Below are 22,220 nucleotides of genomic sequence, written 5' to 3'. Positions count from 1 at the left end.
CGGTTATTTTAGTCAGTGCCAGGGGGTATTAAAACCATAACAATATTAAATACCTTTATTTTTTAATACTTATTACTTACTTCGCAAGCTCACGGCTACATAATAACGTAGGATAATTCGTCAACTATTTAAAATAATCCTAATTGAACATAGCGCTAGCCCAATGGCATGCAGTTTGAGCAATACACGTAAGAGTACACATCGTGTGCGATTGCCAAGTCATTATATGTATTAAAAAAAAAAGCGGCCAAGTGCGAGTCGGACTCGCCCATGAAGGGTTCCGTAGCAGCAAGTAACATAATAAAATTGCGGTTTACGATTTATGACGTATTAAAAAAAAACTACTTACTAGATCTCGTTCAAACCAATTTTTGGTGGAAGTTTGCATGGTAATCTACATCATATATTTTTTTTAGTTTAATCATTCTCTTATTTTTGAAGTTACAGGGGGGAGGGGGACACACATTTTACCAATTTGGAAGTGTCTCTCGCGCAAACAATTCAGTTTAAAAAAAAATGATATTAGAAACCTCAATATCATTTTTGAAGACCTATCCATAGATACCCCACACGTATGGGTTTGATGAAAAAAAAAATTTTTGAGTTTCAGTTCTAAGTATGGGGAACCCCCAAAATGTATTGTTTTTTTTTTCTATTTTTGTGTGAAAATCTTAATGCGGTTCACAGAATACATCTACTTACCAAGTTTCAACAGTATAGTTCTTATAGTTTCGGAAAAAAGTGGCTGTTACATACGGACGGACAGACAGACAGACAGACATGACGAATCCATAAGGGTTCCGTTTTTTGCCATTTGGCTACGGAACCCTAATAAGGTATCTAATAGTATTACGGTTTTAATACCCCCTGGCACTGACTAAAATAACCGACTTGGTTTCACATTACATCTCAAAACTTTTTTGTAGTAGAAGAACTGCGTTGCGAGACTTGCATCTTTTTACATGTAATATTTTTGATAGGATCCCATCTCTTTTTGTAGGCTGTCCTTCTTTTCGGGTAATCATACCCATACCATACTGATACTATGTATACACATATATCATAACTATACACATCTTTATTCATACTCACATCGTACATTGTAGTGTACCTTTACTTTCCCTACTAATTGTAAGAACTAAAAGGTAACGTTGTTATCGCATATATTTCTATAGGATTACAAACTTATTTATGCAGTTATTAGATCTTTAGAACGTGACTAATATTGCAGTATTATTAGATTTTTATTGGCTTAAAAAGCTAAAACCTAATTACGTTTCAAATTTGGAACTTGTGGGTATGCTAGAAGTACCTTAGAATAATGATGATCGTGAGTGATTGTGTCAGTGACAAAACTAAGGGATTTTAAAGTGCATTAATTCTTAGACTACATGTTCAAATTAAATGTTATTTAGATAGAATGTTATTGAGATTTGATGGTACGGCCGTGCCACTTTGTTTTGCTCGACTTGGCGGCGGCACTGCCGTGCCCCCAGATCCTTTGTCCTTCCCCGGGCCTCAAACTATCTCCATGCCAAATGTCATCAAGATGATATTGGTTCAGCGGTTTAAGCGTGACGAGATAACAGACAGACAGACAGAGATACTTTCGCATTTATAATATAGTAAGAATAGGATATATTTAATTTTTCTTGTATTAGAAAAGCTAATTTATAACAACTAATCTATTAAACGAGCAATTCTTATATATATTTCGGGGATCTCGGAAACGGCTCTAACGATTTCGATGAAATTATATGAGGGTTTTCTGGGGCGAAAAATCGATCTAGCTAGGTGTTATCTCTGGGCAAACGCGCATTTTTGAGTTTTTAGGTAGGTATATGTTTTCCGAGCAAAGCTCGGTCTCCCAGATATTTAAACTTTATACGGCATACGCTGTCAGCTGTCAAATTTACAAAAAAAAAAAAAACATTTTGTTTCATGTAACCTTAGGTACAGGTATTATAATATGTACTAATTCCAAAAATATGTTTATATAATATTTTAATGTTATAAACATGATCAATGAATAAGGTAAGGTGGGGCAAGACTAACAGTACGAGGATTCCATACAAGTGATAGTCTTACCCCTGTGTCGTCTTACCCCACCTTACCTTACGTATTAAAATTGCCCGGGTTATTCGGGTCCACCCTGTATGTACTATAGTACTTATACTAAAAAACCGTACACAGATTTTTGTGTATTCTTTAAGATTTCCTTAAATGTAAAATAGAAAGATATACGTCATATTATTATTACATATAATATATATTCAATGCCAATATATATATATGTAATAATAATATGACGTAAACATTGCCAATTAACTTACAGTGTCCCCAATAAAAGATTTGTTGACAATATATGTAATACTTCCTAATTCCCGTGCCACTTAATCAGCTGTTTTAGGTAAATATTCCATGGGAATTAGGGCACGGAAATTAGAATTCGTAATAAAAAAATTCGCCAAAAATTTAAATCGTGTTTGATCAAACTGTTATGTTATCGCTTACATAAAGATACATAAAGGGCTCCTAAATATGACAATTGTTATTGAAAAGCTATGTGGGAAATAAAATTTATAAGGGGCATCGAAATTAGAAAAAAATTGTCGCCCACCCGGATTCCGAAATACTTACGCGATTTGCTCGAACACGCCGTGGCTTGACGTACATCTGCTTCCTTTGAAAGACAGCCGAATACTGCCAGTACAGGTGAGGCGGGACACGAGGCGGTTCAAATACAGACGTCGGCTGTCAGAGCCCTTTGAGTTTTGCCGACGAAATTGTACTCGCGCGCTCGGACAAAATTTAAGCATCGATCACGAGTTATTTACCACAATGAAGTTAATAGTGTATGTGCTCAGTGATAGTAAATATCATCTAGTTTAAGTATTTGACACTAAATTAGTGATACTAATGTAGAATTTTTCGTAGGATTTTTCATTATGCTCAAAAGTAGATTCCGGACAGGGCACGGGAGTAGTAATTTGAGCCTTTAGGTATTTTTAAGTGTACTCTAAAAACCAATTAATCAGTGAATTCATATTGAACTCGGTGTGAAAGTGTGACTTCTTTGTGTAAAAAAAAATGGTAAGTATTATCTGATGCTAACCCGCGATTTTCATCACGGACAGAAAAAAAATCGTGTTCAGAAATTGACCCGTATACACCAACGCTTTGTTTTTTCGAACACTTGTAATATGAGAGGAAAAACTGCACGTGAGCCTTCGAAAATTTGAATAAACGGTAAAATACACAAGATAACCTCAAATATATTAAGTGATTATCTTTGTATCAAATCAGCCTTTTTTCCACCAACTGTAGTATTTCTCCTTCGAAGCTCGGTTTGCAGTTCCCGTACAGTCATAAATGAATACATTTTACTTTAATAATCGCGAGTATTACTGAAAAATTCGCACTTGTCACTTGACAACAAAACGTAAAGAAAGCCGGGAGCAGTGGCGACATCTGTCCTAACCTTTCAGTGTGCCTCCTAATACAGTGACCGCAAAACATGGCGCAGTACAGCGCCATCTGTTTTGGATGTCAAACTAAGAGGCACGTTTTTTTCTTAGAATTTATAGTCTGTTCGAGAAACGGAAAACGGTGAAAAATAGAGATAATACTCCTAAAAATACGTGTGATACCTCATTAGGTTCGTAATGATGTCTAGAAAAATGTATTCGAAGCGTGCAAAACACATAAAAAATTACAAAAGTTATTAACAAAAAAAGGGAGAAAAAAGTAGATTTTTCTTATTTCCCAAATATCTCAAAAAGTATTAATATTTAAGAAACCAAAATTAATATTATAAAAGAGGAGGATATTTCCAATCAAACATTCCATACTTCCAGAACTGTATCTCCATTATTTATACTTTTTATTCAACGCTGAACACAGCCCTCCGCGCCTCATTTTCGGGCAACGCGCGTGGCGTGAAAAAGCGATTACGTAACATTAAATATAATTTTAAAGGTATTAAATATTCATTGAAAAATTAAAAAAATGGGGTATTTAAAACTTGTCAACAAATGTAATGATTGTAGAAATTTATCTTAAAGTTATTTTTTCAACAAGTTAGGCAATTGTTAATGAACAAAATTTTCTCGAAATTCCTTCTTTATTGAAAACGAAAAAAAAAATGTATAAATAACTATTGTAAAATTTCCTCGCTTTCTAGAGCCCTTCTCATATACATGCGTAATAAGATCACGTTATAAAAGTTCTGAAAAAATGTATAGTTTGGTTATAATATTGTTTTTTAATTTACAATTTTACCTTGATTTTTCGTTTTTCGTCAATTTTCTATGTTATTCTAAAACATATTTTAAGCAAAGTATTAAATTTATTAAAACTTTTATAATGTGATCTTATTAATCATGTATATGAGAAGGGCTCTAGAAAGCGACAAAATTGTACAATCGTTATTTATAATTTTTTTTTCGTTTTCAATAAAGAAGAATTTTCAAAAAAAAAAAATGTTGATTAACAATTGCATAACTTATTGAAAAAATAACTTTAAGATAAATTTATACAAGTAGTACATTTGTTAATATGTTTTTAATACACCATATTTTTTCTTAATTTTTCAATCAATATTTAATATCTTTAAAATTATATTTAATGTTACGTAATGGTTTTTTCACGCCGCGCGCGTTTCTCGAAAAGGAGGCGCGGAGGGCTGTGTTCAGCGTTGAATAAAAAGTGTAAGTAATGGAGATACAGTTCTGCAAGTATGGAATGTTTGATTGGAAATATGTCTCCTCTTTTATAATATTAATTTTGGTTTCTTAAATATCAACACTTTTTGAGATATTAGGGAAATAAAAAATATCTAAATTTTTCCCCCTTTTTTTGTTTATAACTTTTGATATTTTTTGTGTGCTAATACACGCTTCGAATACATTTTTTTAGACATCATTACGAATCTAATGAGGTATCACACGTATTTTTAGGAGTATTATCTCTATTTTTCACCGTTTTCCGTTTCTCGAACAGACTATTACCCCTTTCTATTCCAATCAATTATCTTTGCTTATATACATCGAACATGGATTATTTCCGGATAAATTGAAAACTGCCTTAGTTTGACCGTAATTTACAATCATTAATTTTGCTACTATGTGACACATACTGCTTTATCGCCCACGAGGAAATTATTATGTTCGAAAATATTGTTTAAGCTTAAAAAATTATACAATAAACAAATAAAATCGTGTCCTAGAACAGAAAATTGTCACTTTGATCCCTCCTAGCAGGGAAGAAAAAGCCCTATTTCGAATAGGTGACGTGAAATAGTAGATTGTACAACAAGGGCATAAAGTGACCCATTTTTACCCGAGGCAATTTAGTAGACGAGGGTAAAAATGGACATTTATGCCCTTGTTGTACACTCTGCTTTTCACTTCGATTGCGAGGAAAATAATTATGTTTTTCACGGCAATTTACACCATGAAATTGTCGTAAAGCGAAAGAACATAATACATAACCAATTCCCGCCAACTAACTTTTTAATTTTCTTTTTAAATTTTCAACATGTGATCAGAGTTTCAGACGCTTGGTTTTCTGCCAAGTCAAACATTTCGAAGCATTTTTGAACGATAATCGACTCCTATTTTATGTGATTTACTAAATTTAATGACAGAAAATACGGATTTCTAATAAATTGTAGCAAAAATAAAATAATATAACAAGTTTTGTCATCTACACAATTTTATTGCTCAGTAAAATTGTGCAATATGTTTTAACTGTTTGGCTGTTGAGACCGATTACCTTAGTCTTAGAAGAAAATTTTACTTTTATGCTCTAGAGCATAAAATGCGATTTTATGTCGTCTACGCACGACATAAAGGTGCACTTTTTGAGCATGAGAAGTGAAAAAATATTTAAACCACACTTGTGAGAAGTACCCGAATAACTAAATTAGAAGATACTTAAAATAACACAATATGTTTATCTAGTTGAAAAACATTTATCGAAGTCATCAATAAACCAAAAAAATAGATAGGTACAAAATCCTTAATAACTACTGTAGAGTCGCAAGGGTCATTATTTCAAGATGTCCGTCCGACATTAATCATTTACTTATTGAAAAGCTCGGACACTTGCGACTCCACCGTACTTGTGTTTCGAAACGATTTTACCTCGGTTAATATTTTGCCAGCGATTGGCACCACGTAAGTATAATGATTTCACATCAACCAAGGTCACGCAGAAGGCATAACCGATTAATATACATAGATATCTTAATATGTAAATTGAGTTTCTTAGCGGAAAATCAATGCTAAATGCGTCTTGAACTGGCAAAATTATTTATTTCCTTGTTTGGGTAAATAGTAAATATATCAGTGATTGTCAAAAATACTATGCTCTCTAGTCATATATTTAAATAATACCTACCTATTCAACAGAACATATGAAGTTAGAATAAGGTATTACATTTTCAAATAATGTGCATGTGTATATATGTGCTTTACTGTAGGTACGTGTTGAGTCTACTCATACTATTCATATTTCATAGATATAATACGGCGTCCATTTTTGACAAAATTATAAAAAATATGTTTCCATCTTGAATAAAGCATGAAATCTGGCAATAGCATGCATTTAGCTTATAAAAAAACCGGGCAAGTGCGAGTCGGACTCGCGCACGAAGGGTTCCGTACCATAATGCAAAAAACGGCAAAAACCCATCCAAGTACTGACCCCGCCCGACGTTGCTTAACTTCGGTCAAAAATCACGTTTGTTGTATGGGAGCCCCACTTAAATCTTTATTTTATTCTGTTTTTAGTATTTGTTGTTAAAGCGGCAACAGAAATACATCATCTGTGAAAATTTCAACTGTCTAGCTATCACGGTTCGTGAGATACAGCCTGGTGACAGACAGACGGACGGACGGACAGCGGAGTCTTAGTAATAGGGTCCCGTTTTACCCTTTGGGTACGGAACCCTAAAAATGAAAAATAACGAATTAATTAATTATGTAAAAAAAACCGGACAAGTGCGAGTCGGACTCGCCCACCGAGGGTTCCGTACTTTTTAGTATTTGTTGTTATAGCGGCAACAGAAATACATCATCTGTGAAGATTTCAACTGCCTAGCTATCACGGTTCATGAGATAACAGCCTGGTGACAGACGGACGGTCGGACAGCGGAGTCTTAGTAATAGGGTCCCGTTTTTACCCTTTTGGTACGGAACCCTAAAAAGAAGTGAGAACAGTCATCAAGTGAATTCTAGTGTCTGCTTTTCCTATTCCTGATCCTCCTCCCACTTTCGTTACTTTCGTATCCCGATTTGTTATTCATTATTTTTTACAGAAACGTGTAAAGTTACAAGGAAACTGCTAGAGTCAGTCTATGAAAAGTCTGCAGCGGATTTGATAGCCCACGCAGTGCACGTGTTATTTTAAACGTCAAACTTCTATGAAATTATGACGTTTAAATGACACTTGCACTGCGTGGGCTATCAAATCCGTTGCAGACTTTTCTTGGTCCGACTCTAATAACGTTAGGTATACGTAGGTATATCATTTATTAAACTTTCTTATAGTTTATAAATGGATTTTATTTAGAGATCGGAGCGTCATTTTGGCTAGTTTGTTAGTGCACGACACCTTGCAGTTTGTGACTATGCGCTAAAACTTGGCACAGTTGATTCTTAGCTGGTCATGAGCAGATACAGACCGGGAGACCTCACGAGCCACGTCTCATTTAGTGGGGGGGAGGGGGAGAAGTACGACGCCGCCGCGCTTCACTTGGAGCAACATTTCTCTAAAACTGTACCTATTAGGGCATGTGATATATCATTTTCGGATAAATTAAGGATGAGGAATTTTTTCATAATTACCATTTTTTTTAAGTGTAGTAGGAATCTAAAAACAAAAAATATAGTTGTAAAGCTACACTTATAACGTTTAAGAAAATATATAGTTTATTATACAAAACTGTTGTTACATGGGAGATAAAAAAAATATTAAGCGTCGGCCAGAGTGATCTCAATACAAAATATTATTAATGTGGGAAAGTTACTTATAATTTGTTCTACAATCGTTTATTTTTTTAGTTTTTCGTAAATAACTCGTAAACGGTAGCCCAGAGAAAAAAAAATATCTGTTAAGTAAATAATCTGTTTCAGATTTCTTATAAAATAAGTGCTACTTTTTTTCGCTAAGATCAATATTAAAAAAAATATTGAAGGGAGAAAATAAATACTAAGGTCCCCTTTTTTAGTCATTCGTAAATAACTCGTAAAGGATGGCCAATAGCAAAAAATATTTTAACACATGAATAATTAGCATAAAATTTCCTACAAAAAAGGTTATTCAAACTTTTTCGCTAGGATCAATATTTAAAAAGGGGACCTTAGAATTTATTTTCTCTCTTTAATATCGTTTTTAATATTGATCCTAGCGAAAAAGTTTGAATGACCTTTTTTGTAGGCAATTTTATGTAAATTATTCATGTACTAAAAAAAATTTTGCTATTGGCCATCGTTTACGAGTTATTTACGAATGACTAAAAAAGGGGACCTAAGTATTTATTTTCTCCCTTCAATATTTTTTTTAATATTGATGGTAGCGAAAAACAGTACTTAGTACTTATTTTATAAGAAATCTGAAACAGATTATTTACGTAAAAGATAATTTTTTGCTGTCGGCTACCGTTTACGAGTTATTTACGAAAAACAAGAAAAATAAACGATTGTAGAACAAATTATATGTAACTTTCCCACATTCATAATATCACTCTATCCCACTGATCACTCTGACCCACGCTTAATATTATTTTTTATCTCCCATTTATCAAACAGTTTTGTATATTAAACTATATTTTTCTTATACGTACTAAATGAGTGGTGGCTCTCGACCGCTCCCGGTCTGTATCTGCTCAAGACCAGCTAAGAATCAACTGTGCCAAGTTTCAGCCATAGTCTCAAAGTGCAAGGTCCCCATACAACGGTGTGCAGTAACAAACCAGCTATTTCCCGCAATACCTAATGTGGACATGACTACAAAATGTATTAAATAATTAATCATTTGATTAATTTCGTACCTGAGATTTAATTTTGATTCCTAATAGTCAATAAATAACTCCAAGATTTCTTATACCTACTTAACTTTTTGAGAGGTACTTAGTGTATTAAAAATAATAATGTTAGTTGCTGCTGTATCGCGCCTTAATTCGCGCCAAGAAAAAAATACTTAAATAAAGAAATTACCATAGAAAGTTTAAATACTGTTTTAGTTATTTTATAGTACATTTCAATGCAAGTGTGGAAAGTGTCTTATTATTTACGAGATGTCTTTTATCAGCCGTAGGCGAATAAAAGACACGGGACAAGTAAATAATAACACTTCCACACGTACATTAAACGACGTTTTTTAATACTTTTGCGAAAAAATCTAAATAAAACAAATATCGGTTACATGAGTATTACACTTACAGTTACCTACGAATTTTCCCTTGAACTTGAATGATATTAATACGCACTAGTTATAAACTACGTTCAGACTTGATTTACATTGCAAAAATTAATCACATTAACTCATTTCATACAAAAAACACTCTTACAATTGTAATTTAAGTTAGTTATTTTGATACAACTAAATTTTAAGTGGAAATGGCGGGCGCCGGTTTTACTTTTTATTTTTTTATTTTTTCTGTTAACGACAGCCAACGTGGCAATGATAGTTCAATTCAGCCAAATAAAAAAAAGTTTTTTAGTGTAACATCGTATTATATAACGTTTTATTTATATAATAACTAATAAATATTTACTTTATATCTTGTAACAATACTTTTTGTACTTAATAAATGTTTAATGGCAAAATAAAAATTATATAAAGTTTTTGAACATCCACACTCTGGTGTGGACCTATCGGTTACAGTCAGAATTAAATTTAAAAAAGCTGGAAAAGTAAAAAGCACTAGTTCGCAAAGAACAACTTTTCGAACGCTAAACAGCTACGTAAAGTAGCACTTTTTGAGCAACTGTATTAAAAAATAATGTGTATTATACAACAGAACCAAGTCGGCACTAACACACATACGTGCATGCCTTTAAAATTATTATATAGGTAAGTACTATATGTTATGAATGCGAAAGTACCTAACTCAGTCTGTCTGTTACGCTGTACCTATTTAATTTTTTAATTTGGTATGAAGATATTTTGAGTCCCAAGGAAAGGCATACCTATGTTAGTTTTTATCACGAATATAATAATTCTAAGAGGTCGAAATCGCGGGCAAAATCTAGTTTCTAACAAAAAAAACCGTTTAAACTAGCAATAAAAATAAATATCAAATAATACATTTAAATAAGGGTAATTCAATAGGTAGGTAGTTATTTGTTTTACATGAGGGCAAAGTTGTTGTTTAACCCCTTGTGTTATTTCACCACACGATTGCGAGGAAAATACAAACATTACGAATCAAATCTAAAATCCAAATTAACGCTATTAAAAATTTATCATTATAATTCAAAATCACCGCTTAAAAGTTAATTTTACCGTTCTACCGTGTTGGCTACACGAGGAAACAACTCAAAATTTGCGTCTCTTCAGTTTTTGAAGAATAAAGACGATGTGGTATAAAAAATATTTTTCGCATTACAAAGTTGGCAATTCCTATAATTTGACGAATACTAGCTGTCATTTTTTTATCTGTCTATCATTTGATTGTCGGTCCCAAATAATGGTAGGCGAATAATGAGATATTTAAGTAAGCAAGCCATATTCTCACCTTTTAAATATGTAAATAGATTTGATGAACCTACGCCGGTGGATGGTAGCTCAGCCAAATTGCACCTTTCTAGCATTAACTATCACGGAGCAAACCTACCTTCTACCGTCTACCTTGGACAGGCAGACGGGCATGGCGAAACTATAAGGGTTCCTAGATGACTACGGAACCCTAAAAACAATATCAAATGTTAAGGTACCTAGCTAACATTTTAACTCATATGGTCCTATGATTTATTACTATGTACCCATGTATTTGTAAAGTTTGTTTCGTATTGTTACAGGTCACCGTCGCTGACACTGCGATGGCAACTTGGATGATCATGATAAATAAAATGGAAGCTCAGACGGTACCGGTGTGTTGAGGCACTGCGCCCGCGGCCGCCCGCTCCGCGCCGCCCGGGCCTCCCGCCCCGCCGCGGCCGCGCCGACGCAGGCGACGCATTCCGTCGTTATCCACCGCGACCGTCGCATGTGTCGCGGTTGTCGCCGCTTCTGCTCTAGCGGATGAACATAATAATAGTGACTTCTCTATAGTGCTGCAATCCTAAACACCGGTTGTGTCAAATGAAATTTCGCAAAACTGTTTCACCTAAAATCTGAATGTTCATTTGTTTGTGTATTAAGTAAGCAGACAAGTGCATTGAGTAAGTGTGGAGAGGGCTGCATTCCAAACCGGTGTCGTTCTTTAACAGGCAAGGTTGGTACTACTCTCTGCCTATGTTTTGAAGTTATTGAAGGACGCATAAGCGACGCTTACGCTTAGTTCACGCTTCTCTATGAACTGAAATCGTGTGAACAGTGGTAAATGAGGTTCCCATTCAGAATGTAATAAAACGTTACAAAAAGTGAATCTATTCAAGAGGAAAAATGGCTGGTGGCGCACTGAGTGAAAACGACCGCCATTGCCTAGAAACAGGAGTAAAAAGTCAATCTGAGTGTTTGCAAGATACAGAAAAACAAAGTGAATGCAAATCGAATGGACTGCGCGTCCGTTTCCTAGATGAAGAAGGCAAAACGGAGAGGACAGTCAGCGCCGACGAAACCGATGCTGTCGTGTCGCGTGTCAAGAAAATACACATTCTTAAGAACAGGAGTTCGAGCGAAACTAGCATTCTCCTAAGAAACCCGTCTTTAATGAAGAGACGTTCGAGTGCCGAGCGACGGCTTAGCGATGGCCAAACTGGAAATCTTAATAATAATTCGCTCTCCGAAAACCTCAACGGCAACGGCCGTGTAAAGGCCAGAAACAAAGACACCGAAAAAATTGATAAGACTGAACAGGGAGGTGATCAAACCAAAGATATTATCGGCCAGAGCTTTAAGAAAAACAGCAATGTATACAGCGTAAACCAAGCAAAAACCTTAACACCGGAAAAGAAAAAATCTTTGCCGATACTTATGCCCAAATTGAAGGGTCATAAGTTACACGATACCTCTTCAGAAAAATCGACTCTGCCAGCCGAAGAGTCCTTCGCGGAAAGTCACTCGGCTAAGGATTTCACGTCTCGCACGATCGGTCGCATATCCAAGGGCATCGGGCGCCTGCTGCGCCGCACCAACAGCGTTCGCATCAGCGAGCCCGACCCCACCTACAAGGTGGCTTACCTCGGCAACGTCCTCACCGGCTGGGCTAGAGGTAAGCTTCCTTCTTGTTTCCGTAACACTTATTGCTAAAATAGATACATACTTACATTAGATATCTACTTTTACGAATATAACATCAAGGTCACCGGTAACTGACCGGACGTTGTACTGTAAGTACTTATTCCAACCAGAAAATAAAATAGGTTCTAAGTGGATTGGGGTGGGGCTTGTAACTACTGCGGTACATACTGCCCTTTTTGATTTAATTGCGCCGTATTTGTTTGTACAAGTAGTTCTTATATAGGTACAGTCGCCATCAGATATATCGGAGCGGCCAAGGTGTTCACAATATCTGAACACGCGCTCTAACGCCCTGACAATAGAGGCGTGTTCCGATATTTGTGAGCACCTTGGCCGCTCCGATATATCTGATGGCGACTGTACTTGAACGTTTTTTATTTGAGTTTAGATCAAACTGTGATGGCTGAAATATACATAGGTAGGCTAATCTAATCGTATCCTAATTGTGAAACGATTACATCTCCATGGTTGTGTTTCCAATTAATAGCCAGTCATAAATCATAAAAAACGCGACTCGCGATGTTATTTGGCGCTTTTACTATACCGTAACGGCAATAGCAGGGTACCTAAACGCATGAAATTGTATTGTATGCAGTCGCTTTTATACTAAGTACAACGATGTCGTCCACGATATTCCGTTACACTCCCCGATTAAATAGCGACGACTGCGTACAGTCTCCTTATCCTGACGATAAATCGTGTCGTCGCCGTGGACACGACCACTATAAGTAAATAATAAAAGCGCCAGTTTTATTTTATTGTATTAAGTACAGCATTGTCAAGGCAAGTGTGTGTACATATAGGTATATAATAATGCCATTTAGCGAGTTGTTTTAACAATTAGGTACTCAAATTCTAATGACTACCAGTATAACTTTGACTACCTACAATACATTGTTTTTATTGCACACCTTAAAAAAACAATTCAGAGAAAAGCAAAATTTTTATAACCTTTATACCTAAGCTTGTGTGCTATTGAAATGTCTAGGTAATTAATGTAATTATTTGTGTTGCTGCATTGTAATTTAGTGATCTGTGTTAGGGTTTAGATTATATGTAGTTGGATAAATATTCAATGGGTTCTTTTTTTAAGAAAATCTGCCTATTCTCATCAAAGGTTGAACTGATTATCAGCTAGACTAGCTAATTGTTGGTAAAAAATAAGGTCGTACACCTTAATGTTTTAGTAAAAAAACGGCTGTACATCCTATAAATGTCGAATTCTGTGTGTTTTTGGTTAATTATTATCCTGGTAATGAAAAAGAGCGAAAAATCTCTTGAGTAACATTAACAATACCTACTAGTTAATTCGGTAATAAGTACCTATACGAAGGAGATTCTTAGCAAGATTAAATTATGACGTGGATTAGCTCAAGATAAGATAAGATTGCATAAAGCGCAGGATTTGAAGATCAAGGATAAGTCTTGATTACATCTTGGTACAGTTTACAGAAGCACAGTAAGGTGGACCTTAATAATAGCTTTTATTGCGTGTTTGTTATGTTCTATGACAATTCGAAGGTAGGTATTCACTCAATGACGGTTGGGTCAATTAGGATTTTTTTTAGTTCAAAGGGTATATGTACATACAGTTGGTCATCGGGTCGGACCACCACTGTTATACAACACTGATGATAATGGTGTCATCAGTTCAGGATCCTGTATAAATGAACGGAACTTACAATATTATCTTATAAGGATATAGTTATCGTTGCAACTCGCGAACTGCTGACGAAAACTACCGAATGGCGTCCAGAAAATGTACTGAATAGTCGTGAAGGGAATCGCTGCTTACTTCGTCTTAATGAGGTTGAATATTTCGAGTTATAGAGGTTTTAGGCTCTCAAGAGTCTCAAGGGAAGGGTATGGCAGTTTATTTCGTGTTAACGAGGATTTCATCTTATCGAGGGTAGAGTTAGCCAGGTTCCACTGTACTTAGGGGTTGCTAACGACAAGCTATCATCAGTTACTGATGGTGATGAGAGCATGAGAGGGGTGAAAATCATTTATTTTTCCTGGGTCAACACAACATTTGACAATGGACCTAACCTACTTTACTTATAGAGCTCGTATACTGAATCAATGTAGCTGAAGCCAAGAGGAACCCTTACATTACAACTGTATTAATGTACCTATTCTTACCGTATGTATATCCCATGGACCATATCAAGCGTACCTAGTCTATTTAAAGTACATGTTTACATATATAGAGTTTGTGCGGAAAGAGAAGAGTCGTGGAATGTATTGGGCCCAATACATCCCACGACTCTTCTCTTTCCGAACAGACTCTACTTTATTTAAACATTATTTATGTTTTATCTCATTCTCATTATACACCTAATTTATGAGTGTACATAATTATGTGAGGTGGGTATATATTAACAACGTTCCATTATTGAAAACAGTTCAAAATGAAATAAAGGTAAAAAAATAGAATCATAATTCCAGTAAGGATTTTATTGAAGCGGACCCTCGTCCGTACAGGTATCTACGTGATATAGAAATTTTCTAATCTCTAACCCTCCTTCTATATAGTTCCCGTGTTTGACAGAGCGTGAAGGCGCCCGCGTTACAAAATAATTGTATGCCTCTCTGTTTAAGGCATCTTCTCCCTCACTCTTTTTTTTTGTATCGCATTCCGAACATCATTGTTTGGTTTGCTCCCACGGACGGGTTTGGCGGTATACAAGTGTAGGCATGAATCTCCTTCATTTGCTACATACATACTTATTTATTCAGCGATAATACCTAGTTTGCATTTTTAAATTTATTTTTGATTTTATGTTTTGAGTTGTTAATGTTATACTCATCATTCAATTCAAACTTCATAAATAGATGAAATTATTTTATCAGCCATTCAAAGTAAGTAGATATATTTTTCTTACTGTATGCACAATACGAGTAATTCGGAACAAATTAAAGGAATTGGTACTTACTACATATTTATGTTTTTTTAGAACTCTAAGCCTTGCTTGAAATATATGTTGGATATTGTTGTTATTGGTTTGTGCTAAGGATACTAGGTAACTATATGTAATGTGTTTGGAAGCGGACTTACTCGGGTTCATTTCAGCTCTAAACGTTTCTCATATTGCTGACCTAGTATTTTATTGATCGCCTGCGTTAAACTGTCAACGCATATTAAAATAGAAGATAGGAAACGACTTATATTATATCTAATAAGGGAGGTGCCCATCTTCAAAATATTATCTTTCCTACCGGAAGCCTTTGAAGTCGTCACAGAAAATATTAATATTTTTCTTATCAAGTGTTTTTGAAGACGTTATATAATTAGTAGTCTGTTAGTTCTGTATATTGCCTGTAACTATTCCAAGTTATAGTTAGTGTTAGTATTTATAAGCATTCATGAGGCAGTCTCGGCGCGGTCGAACGATTAGGTATGTTGCACCACGGCGATAACCACGCGACTAGCGGTTATCTGCGCCGGGACTCGGGTTGTTAACCCACATACATACTCCTCGCACCTGCTTCTACTGAACCAATTTTGATTAGGTATAATAAGTACTTGTCTTACATCTTCTTGATAAATTAAATTGTGTTAAAAAATGTCGATAAATGCCATATTTTAATAAAAAGGTATTTTTAAATACCATACAGAATCCACGTGTTCTATTTAAATAACTAACTCCTAGCATCTGTTACGCCACATCTTGATATACTATGAAACAACTTAATTTCATGGTAATATATTTTAGGCATGTATTTGTAATTGTCATGTATATGGAGTGGAGAACAAGGCTTGAATTTAATAATTTTAAATCCTTTTATTCTTATGCACATATTATGCAATTAAAAGTGACAGTTTGTTGGAATAAAGTAATGCATGGAGCAGCATTGGCGATGGTTATTTATTCGGATATTCTTGACAAGTAAGCGAATTTACTAATCATATTTGCCTGCGAATTATGTTACGCTGAATATTTAAATATTATGAAGCTTCGACACCTACATGTGGATGTAGAGCTGTGACCTGGATATGAACTGCTGTGATGTAATGCCTTTGCGAATTATGACTCTTCTTTTATTTTAAATCACGATGTCTTCCTTGTTTAATTTTATACATGCCTATTTACTTCAGTAGAGTATGTAGAACAATAAAAACGGGATTGTTTTGAAAAATACATTGTTTCTAAATGTTATAATTACCCGTTGTTGTCGTTACCAATCCTTACTTGAACTTGAATTGCAAAGATTGGTCTTAAAATCACCATTAAACGGATCTGTCTTTATTTTTTTGACTTGTGGTTCTACATTAAAATCACAATTTCAAAATATTTATACCTAAACCGCTAACCAGTAATATTACACAAAAAATCCACTGTTTTATAATAATAATAATAAATAATAATAAAATGTTTTATTGCAGGCATTAAAAAAACCCATACACATCTTAAAAAATTAATTAAAAACTAGCTTAACTTTAACTAAAATTCTAATAATAAGTATTAAATAAAATTTAATATTAATTTTATGTCGTAATTTTCTTATTAATATTCCCTGGCCCAGTAGGTATATAACATGCGACAGTCCGCTATCTCATTTTCTCCGATACATATACCTAGACAGTGTGCGCGTTTTAGGTATTGACAGCCACTTAATATAATATTATACACGCAACGTACACAAACTTTGCCAAACGACTTTGTTGTGCTTGTGTGCGATGCGTTCTTTCTTAGATGTGGGCTTAGGTGGAGGGGCGGCAGCTTAGAAACGGCTTTACTACATAGCACTTACGCTACATTTTAACAGATTTAAACTTACAATACAATATTAGCTACCGGAAGGAAAAAAGTATTATTCAATACATGTTTAATTTAATGGTATGCCTCAAAGTGTACTACAGGGAAATTTATATTAAGTTATCATAATCTTAATTGAGACAATGGTAACTTGACGAGAAGATAACCGTCAGTTATCTCCACTTCATGTACTAAACTAAAGAATTAGACACAAATAATTAGGTAGGTACCTACCTACCCTAGTACCTACATATTATAAAAATGGTAGAGCGAGCCAAGTGCATTTTGTCCGCTCGAACGTTCCGCTCTGTAGCGTCGCGGCTGCTTCCTTGTTGGCCGCGCGCGGTGCGCTCTGCCCTGGTGCGTAGCCAACACGTGGCAATCGTTAAAGGTGGGATCAGACGGTTCACTCGGATGAATGTTCACTCCAGTGAATGTTTCATTTTCCTTTCATTTCACGTTCACGCACGGCTGCTGGAAAGATTATTCATTTTTTATTTTCTTTCACTATGGCGTCGAATGAAGTTGTGCGTCTTGGTATAAGTTTAATTATTTGTGATCATTTAATAAAGATTTTTTAAAGATTTTAATTAACTTTCACTAATGAATTCAATTTTCATTTTTGGTTCATTTTGTATTCAGACGTGTCACTTTGAGTGAACGATGAATAATGAAACTAGAAAATGAACAAAAAATGCACCGTCTGATCCCACCTTAACGCTCTGAAGCGAACGAAATGCAACTGTCACTGTCGCACTAATATGGGAGAGTGACAGAGAGACAAAGCGTTACGTTATCGTAGCATTCGTAGCGCAAGCGATTGTCACCTTGGCTAGGCAGCCCTTTTGCCCACTTGGCGTTGAGCTTCCCCCTTATTAGTATGCGTACTGGCTATACCTATGACGCTTCACACACATCACATCACTATATTCGATAATTGTTTTATCGTAATACATATGTATTATTCATTTCTTCGTAACAATGTCACAATGAAGTTTTACTCCGAAACTATAAAATGTTTATTGATGAAATTCAGGACACAGCAGGTCTTTGTGAACCGCTACCTATTTTTATATTTTGTTAAATTGCTGAAATGATGGCTAGGTACAGTCAGCAGCAGAAGTTGCTAAGCGGGCCAGGTGTTCAAAATGATCTATACGCGACTTTATTGTTAAGAGAATAAGAGCGTGTCAAGGTAATTGTGAACATCTGGCCCGCTTAGCAACTTCTGCTGCTGACTGTACTCTATAAATGAAAAAAAAAAAACATAACATCAACGTGTGGCACTTCTTCAATGCTTATATTATAAAGGTTTCTAACCAAGTTTTTGATTTAGGTAAGTAATATTATTATAAATAACTTTGAATATCGCTTAAAATCACCCCTCTTACGTTTAAACTACGTGCCCAAAAATATTTACAAACCAGGTAGTATACCAGGTTGTTTGGTGCCTACACGCTTACGCTTGGCCCGATATGCTCTTCGCCGGTTTTTGTATCAATATTAATCAAATTAGATTCATTAAACAAGAGTAGACTTAAAATATATCGGATACTTACAGTTAGTATTTTATTAAATGAATAAAATCTTTCGTAAAAGTAAGTACATATGTATAGATAGGATAGAGTATTGGTGCGCAGTAAAGTACCTAAAGCGCGGCTTGCGAGTAGGTAGTTTCTATTAGGTTCGCTTTCTGGGCGGGCGTCCTTGCTTTGGTCGTTCCACATACCATGACCGCAATCGATTCTACCAATAACGTAATGGAATACATACATTAAATCTAGCCTCGTCTAAGGGACTACGGGTGTAGTACAGGCATTTGATTAAGACTTTCTTAGTCAAAACAAAGAGAATAGATAGTATAGAGGGGTCCTGTCACAGTTAGGGGTCATCCATTAGTTACATCACATGTTTAGGGGGAGGGAGGGGGTCAAGAAAATGTGACATGTTGTGACAAGGGGGAGGAGGAGTCACAAACTTTGTGACGTCACTTTAACTTCATCAGTAACCGAAAATGTATTTAAATTATTTTATACGCTAATATACATTTAAATAACAAGTTTTTGAAACGATTCGTTTAATTTTATTTTTCAGTTTTGACTAATATTTCTTTTGTCAAAAATATTTTGATACAATATTAAATGAATAATTGCCGAAGTAATTCGAATTCGTTGAAGAAATGTGACGTCACACCAGGGGGGAGGGATTTGCCAAATGTGACCAAGTGTGACAAGGAGGGGGGGAGGGGTAAAAACACCTAGAAATTCGTGTGACGTAATTAATGGATGACCCCTTAGTAAATTTTGTAGTCACAGTAAATTTACTGCCATCTATCGACACACGACTAAAACTCAAAATGAAAACGTATAAAATTATCAAAAAAAATTATGTATATGGATAAATGATTTTATTATTTTTATATCATTTTGACCCATGTTTATTCACTGATATCTATGTGTTAAAATTGTTAAATATGAAACGGTGTCGTCACGCCATCTAGCCGAGTATAGGCTAAAGGTGTGTGCGCCATCTATCTGAGAATGACTTTTTCTTGATTTCCGAGGCACGTTTTTTCCTTACACTTTATTCATCTTATACGAAGTTACATGTCTTTGGTCAAAATCAAATGCTATCAATAAATATACCTTCTTTATCAGAATAAAGGTATGAGGATCCTGTTGTTATAGCAATACTAGCAACACACTGCAAACTGTAAAAAATGTAACTGTAGCTATTAAACCATTTATTCCTAGGATTAAAATTTAATTTATAAATATATCCACACACTTATAGCCGGTCAAACAACTTTGTCAGTAAAAAAAGACGCGAAATTAAAATTTTCTATGGGACGATTGCCCTTGGCGCCCACATTTTTTAAATTTACCGCCTTATTCTACTAACGGAAATGGCTTGACAGACTTTAAATGAACAGCTCAGCTATACGGATATGATGGTCACATTTGTCTACGTGACAATGACGTGACAACGATAATGCCTGTCTCTTTCAATCGTGGAGTTACAAGGCGACCAATCCGTACTGTAGGGCAAATATGGTTCTTTATCATTTTCACCTCAGCAGCTCGAGCAACATCGCATTTTGGTGGTTTTGGTCACTGAGTGAGGCAAATGACATTCAAGTGACCGCAATTCGGACCGTATCTTGCAAAGTTTATTTACATACAAAAAAAAAGTTGTCGATTGAAGTGTCAATTGATGTTCGTTATTTCCATATTATTTTACTTTAAGTTACGTTTTGTTTTTGTGTTTGATTGCGGTATTAAAACTTAATTGTTAGAATATCTTAAGAAAACATGAGTGATGATTGTGATGAAGAAGGATTTACCTACATTTTTCAGGTTCAGGTGTGTTGTGTAATATGTTCTCACTTCTGAGGTGATAAGTTGTATGTACAACACGAGGTTAAAGTTATTTTACATCTCGTGCGCTTTTGAGTCCATTAATAGTAATGGGCTCGATGGCTGTTGAGCATAGGCTCAAGATCTATTATAGAATCTTCCGCTTCCACGGGACTCAAAATAAGCACTCGAAGAAATATCAAACTTTGATCTCTTGTTGTACAAATAACTATTGTCACCATGCCTGTCACGTTCTAACAAATATGTAAGTGCGAAAGTGACGAATGGCATGACAGGTGATAAAAATGCGACCATGATATCGCTGCTTATTTTGCCATTTTATTATACCTAGTGATAATATAAATTTAATGATATACTGTAAAGATATATACGGAAACCTGAATCTGAAAGTATTTGATAAGTGTCGTGATTTAGTTAACAAGTGATAAGCATCACTTGGTTATCTAATCAATCCCAAACTTTGTTTAATCAGCGAATTCCCCAATTTTAATGGCTCTGATCGATTTTGCGAGCTGTATTAAGGTAATATTTTCGTTGAATCTCAGTAAAATCTGGCATCGGTCTGTAGCGAGGTCAAGGAAGCTAATAGGTGCATACCTTAGAGCATTTAATAACTGGAGTCGCCTTTAAGAGCTAACCCCTCTGCCGAAAAACTTGCACAATTGTGCAAACTTTTGTATTCGGACTGGCTATTTGTATGTTACGTACAAATCATGTAGAAATAGCAATACATTTGACGTCCCCTCCCCCGCAAAAATCGGCAGACTGTTTCGTACAGAAAATGACAGCCATGATGACGTCTCCAGTTACTAAATGCTCTAAGGTACATACTAAGCTTTTGACGTAAGTAGTAGAGTGATATAAAAAAATATACCTATAAAAACAGCTGTTTCTCGCTGACTTATTGACACGTCGTCCCCTGCCTGCTATACGCCACATCTCAAAATTTATGATTATTGGAAACTTAACTTTATTATTTTTAATTAAGATTGAATCTCCAATGATCGCATGACGTATGCTCCAGAGATAATGCGCATATCATATGATTATTAAGTAGGTATATAAATTAATCAGTCAAGTGTGTAAGTATAGCTAATCTGTGCCATTCGCGTTTATGATGATATCACAAGGAGATCCCAGTATAGTGTAGTAAACGAAGCAAGTTGTTGTATGGAGACCCATGCATTAATTTCTCAGTCGATGAAATTTTGCTTGGTTATTGTATAGTATGAGCCGAAACTAACATATAAATATCCAAAAAAAAAACCGGCCAAGTGAGTCTGACTCGCGTTTCTAGGGTTCCGTACATAATTCCGACTCACGCTTGACTGCAGATTTCTAATAGATTTTCCTGTCATCTATAGGTAAAGCACTATTTTGTGTATTTTTTTCAAAATTTTAGATCCAGTAGTTTGGGAGATACAGGGAGGAATGGTCATTTTTTGGCTATTTGTATTTTCTTAAATAACTTAGAACCTATGTATTTTAAAATTATAAAAAAATATGTCCATCTTTGGGTTACTAATTTACATATAATGTGTACCAAATTTCAACTTAATTGGTCCAGTAGTTTCCGAGAAAATAGGCTGTGACAAACAGATATACAGACGCACGAGTGATCCTATAAGGGTTCCGTTTTTTCGTTTTGACGTGCGGAACCCTAAAAACACTC

At 35.1% G+C, this 22,220-nt stretch overlaps 1 protein-coding gene and 2 long non-coding RNA genes across 3 annotated transcripts in view; 2 read left to right on the top strand and 1 right to left on the bottom strand.

Annotated features, from left to right (window-relative positions):
* LOC134804928 (uncharacterized) overlaps positions 1 to 669 on the top strand; it is a 273,322-nt gene extending 272,653 nt beyond the window's left edge. The window contains exon 2 of the long non-coding RNA XR_010146187.1: positions 290 to 669. This is a non-coding gene — a long non-coding RNA (uncharacterized LOC134804928). The remainder of the gene's footprint in view (positions 1 to 289) is intronic.
* Positions 320 to 22,220, bottom strand: part of LOC134804924 (uncharacterized) — a 421,906-nt gene continuing 400,005 nt past the window's right edge. The window contains exon 2 of the long non-coding RNA XR_010146183.1: positions 320 to 828. This is a non-coding gene — a long non-coding RNA (uncharacterized LOC134804924). The remainder of the gene's footprint in view (positions 829 to 22,220) is intronic.
* LOC134804763 (uncharacterized) overlaps positions 11,189 to 22,220 on the top strand; it is a 29,598-nt gene continuing 18,566 nt past the window's right edge. Inside the window, exon 1 of the mRNA XM_063777981.1 lies at positions 11,189 to 12,382. Within this exon, the coding sequence (XP_063634051.1) occupies positions 11,614 to 12,382 (769 nt within the window). The 5' untranslated portion in view covers positions 11,189 to 11,613. The remainder of the gene's footprint in view (positions 12,383 to 22,220) is intronic.

Source organism: Cydia splendana, chromosome Z (genome assembly GCF_910591565.1).
Source record: "Cydia splendana chromosome Z, ilCydSple1.2, whole genome shotgun sequence".
Lineage (NCBI taxonomy): Eukaryota > Metazoa > Arthropoda > Insecta > Lepidoptera > Tortricidae > Cydia > Cydia splendana.
The sequence above is the reverse complement of the archived record's forward strand: the minus strand, read 5'-3'. Positions and strand labels throughout refer to the sequence as shown.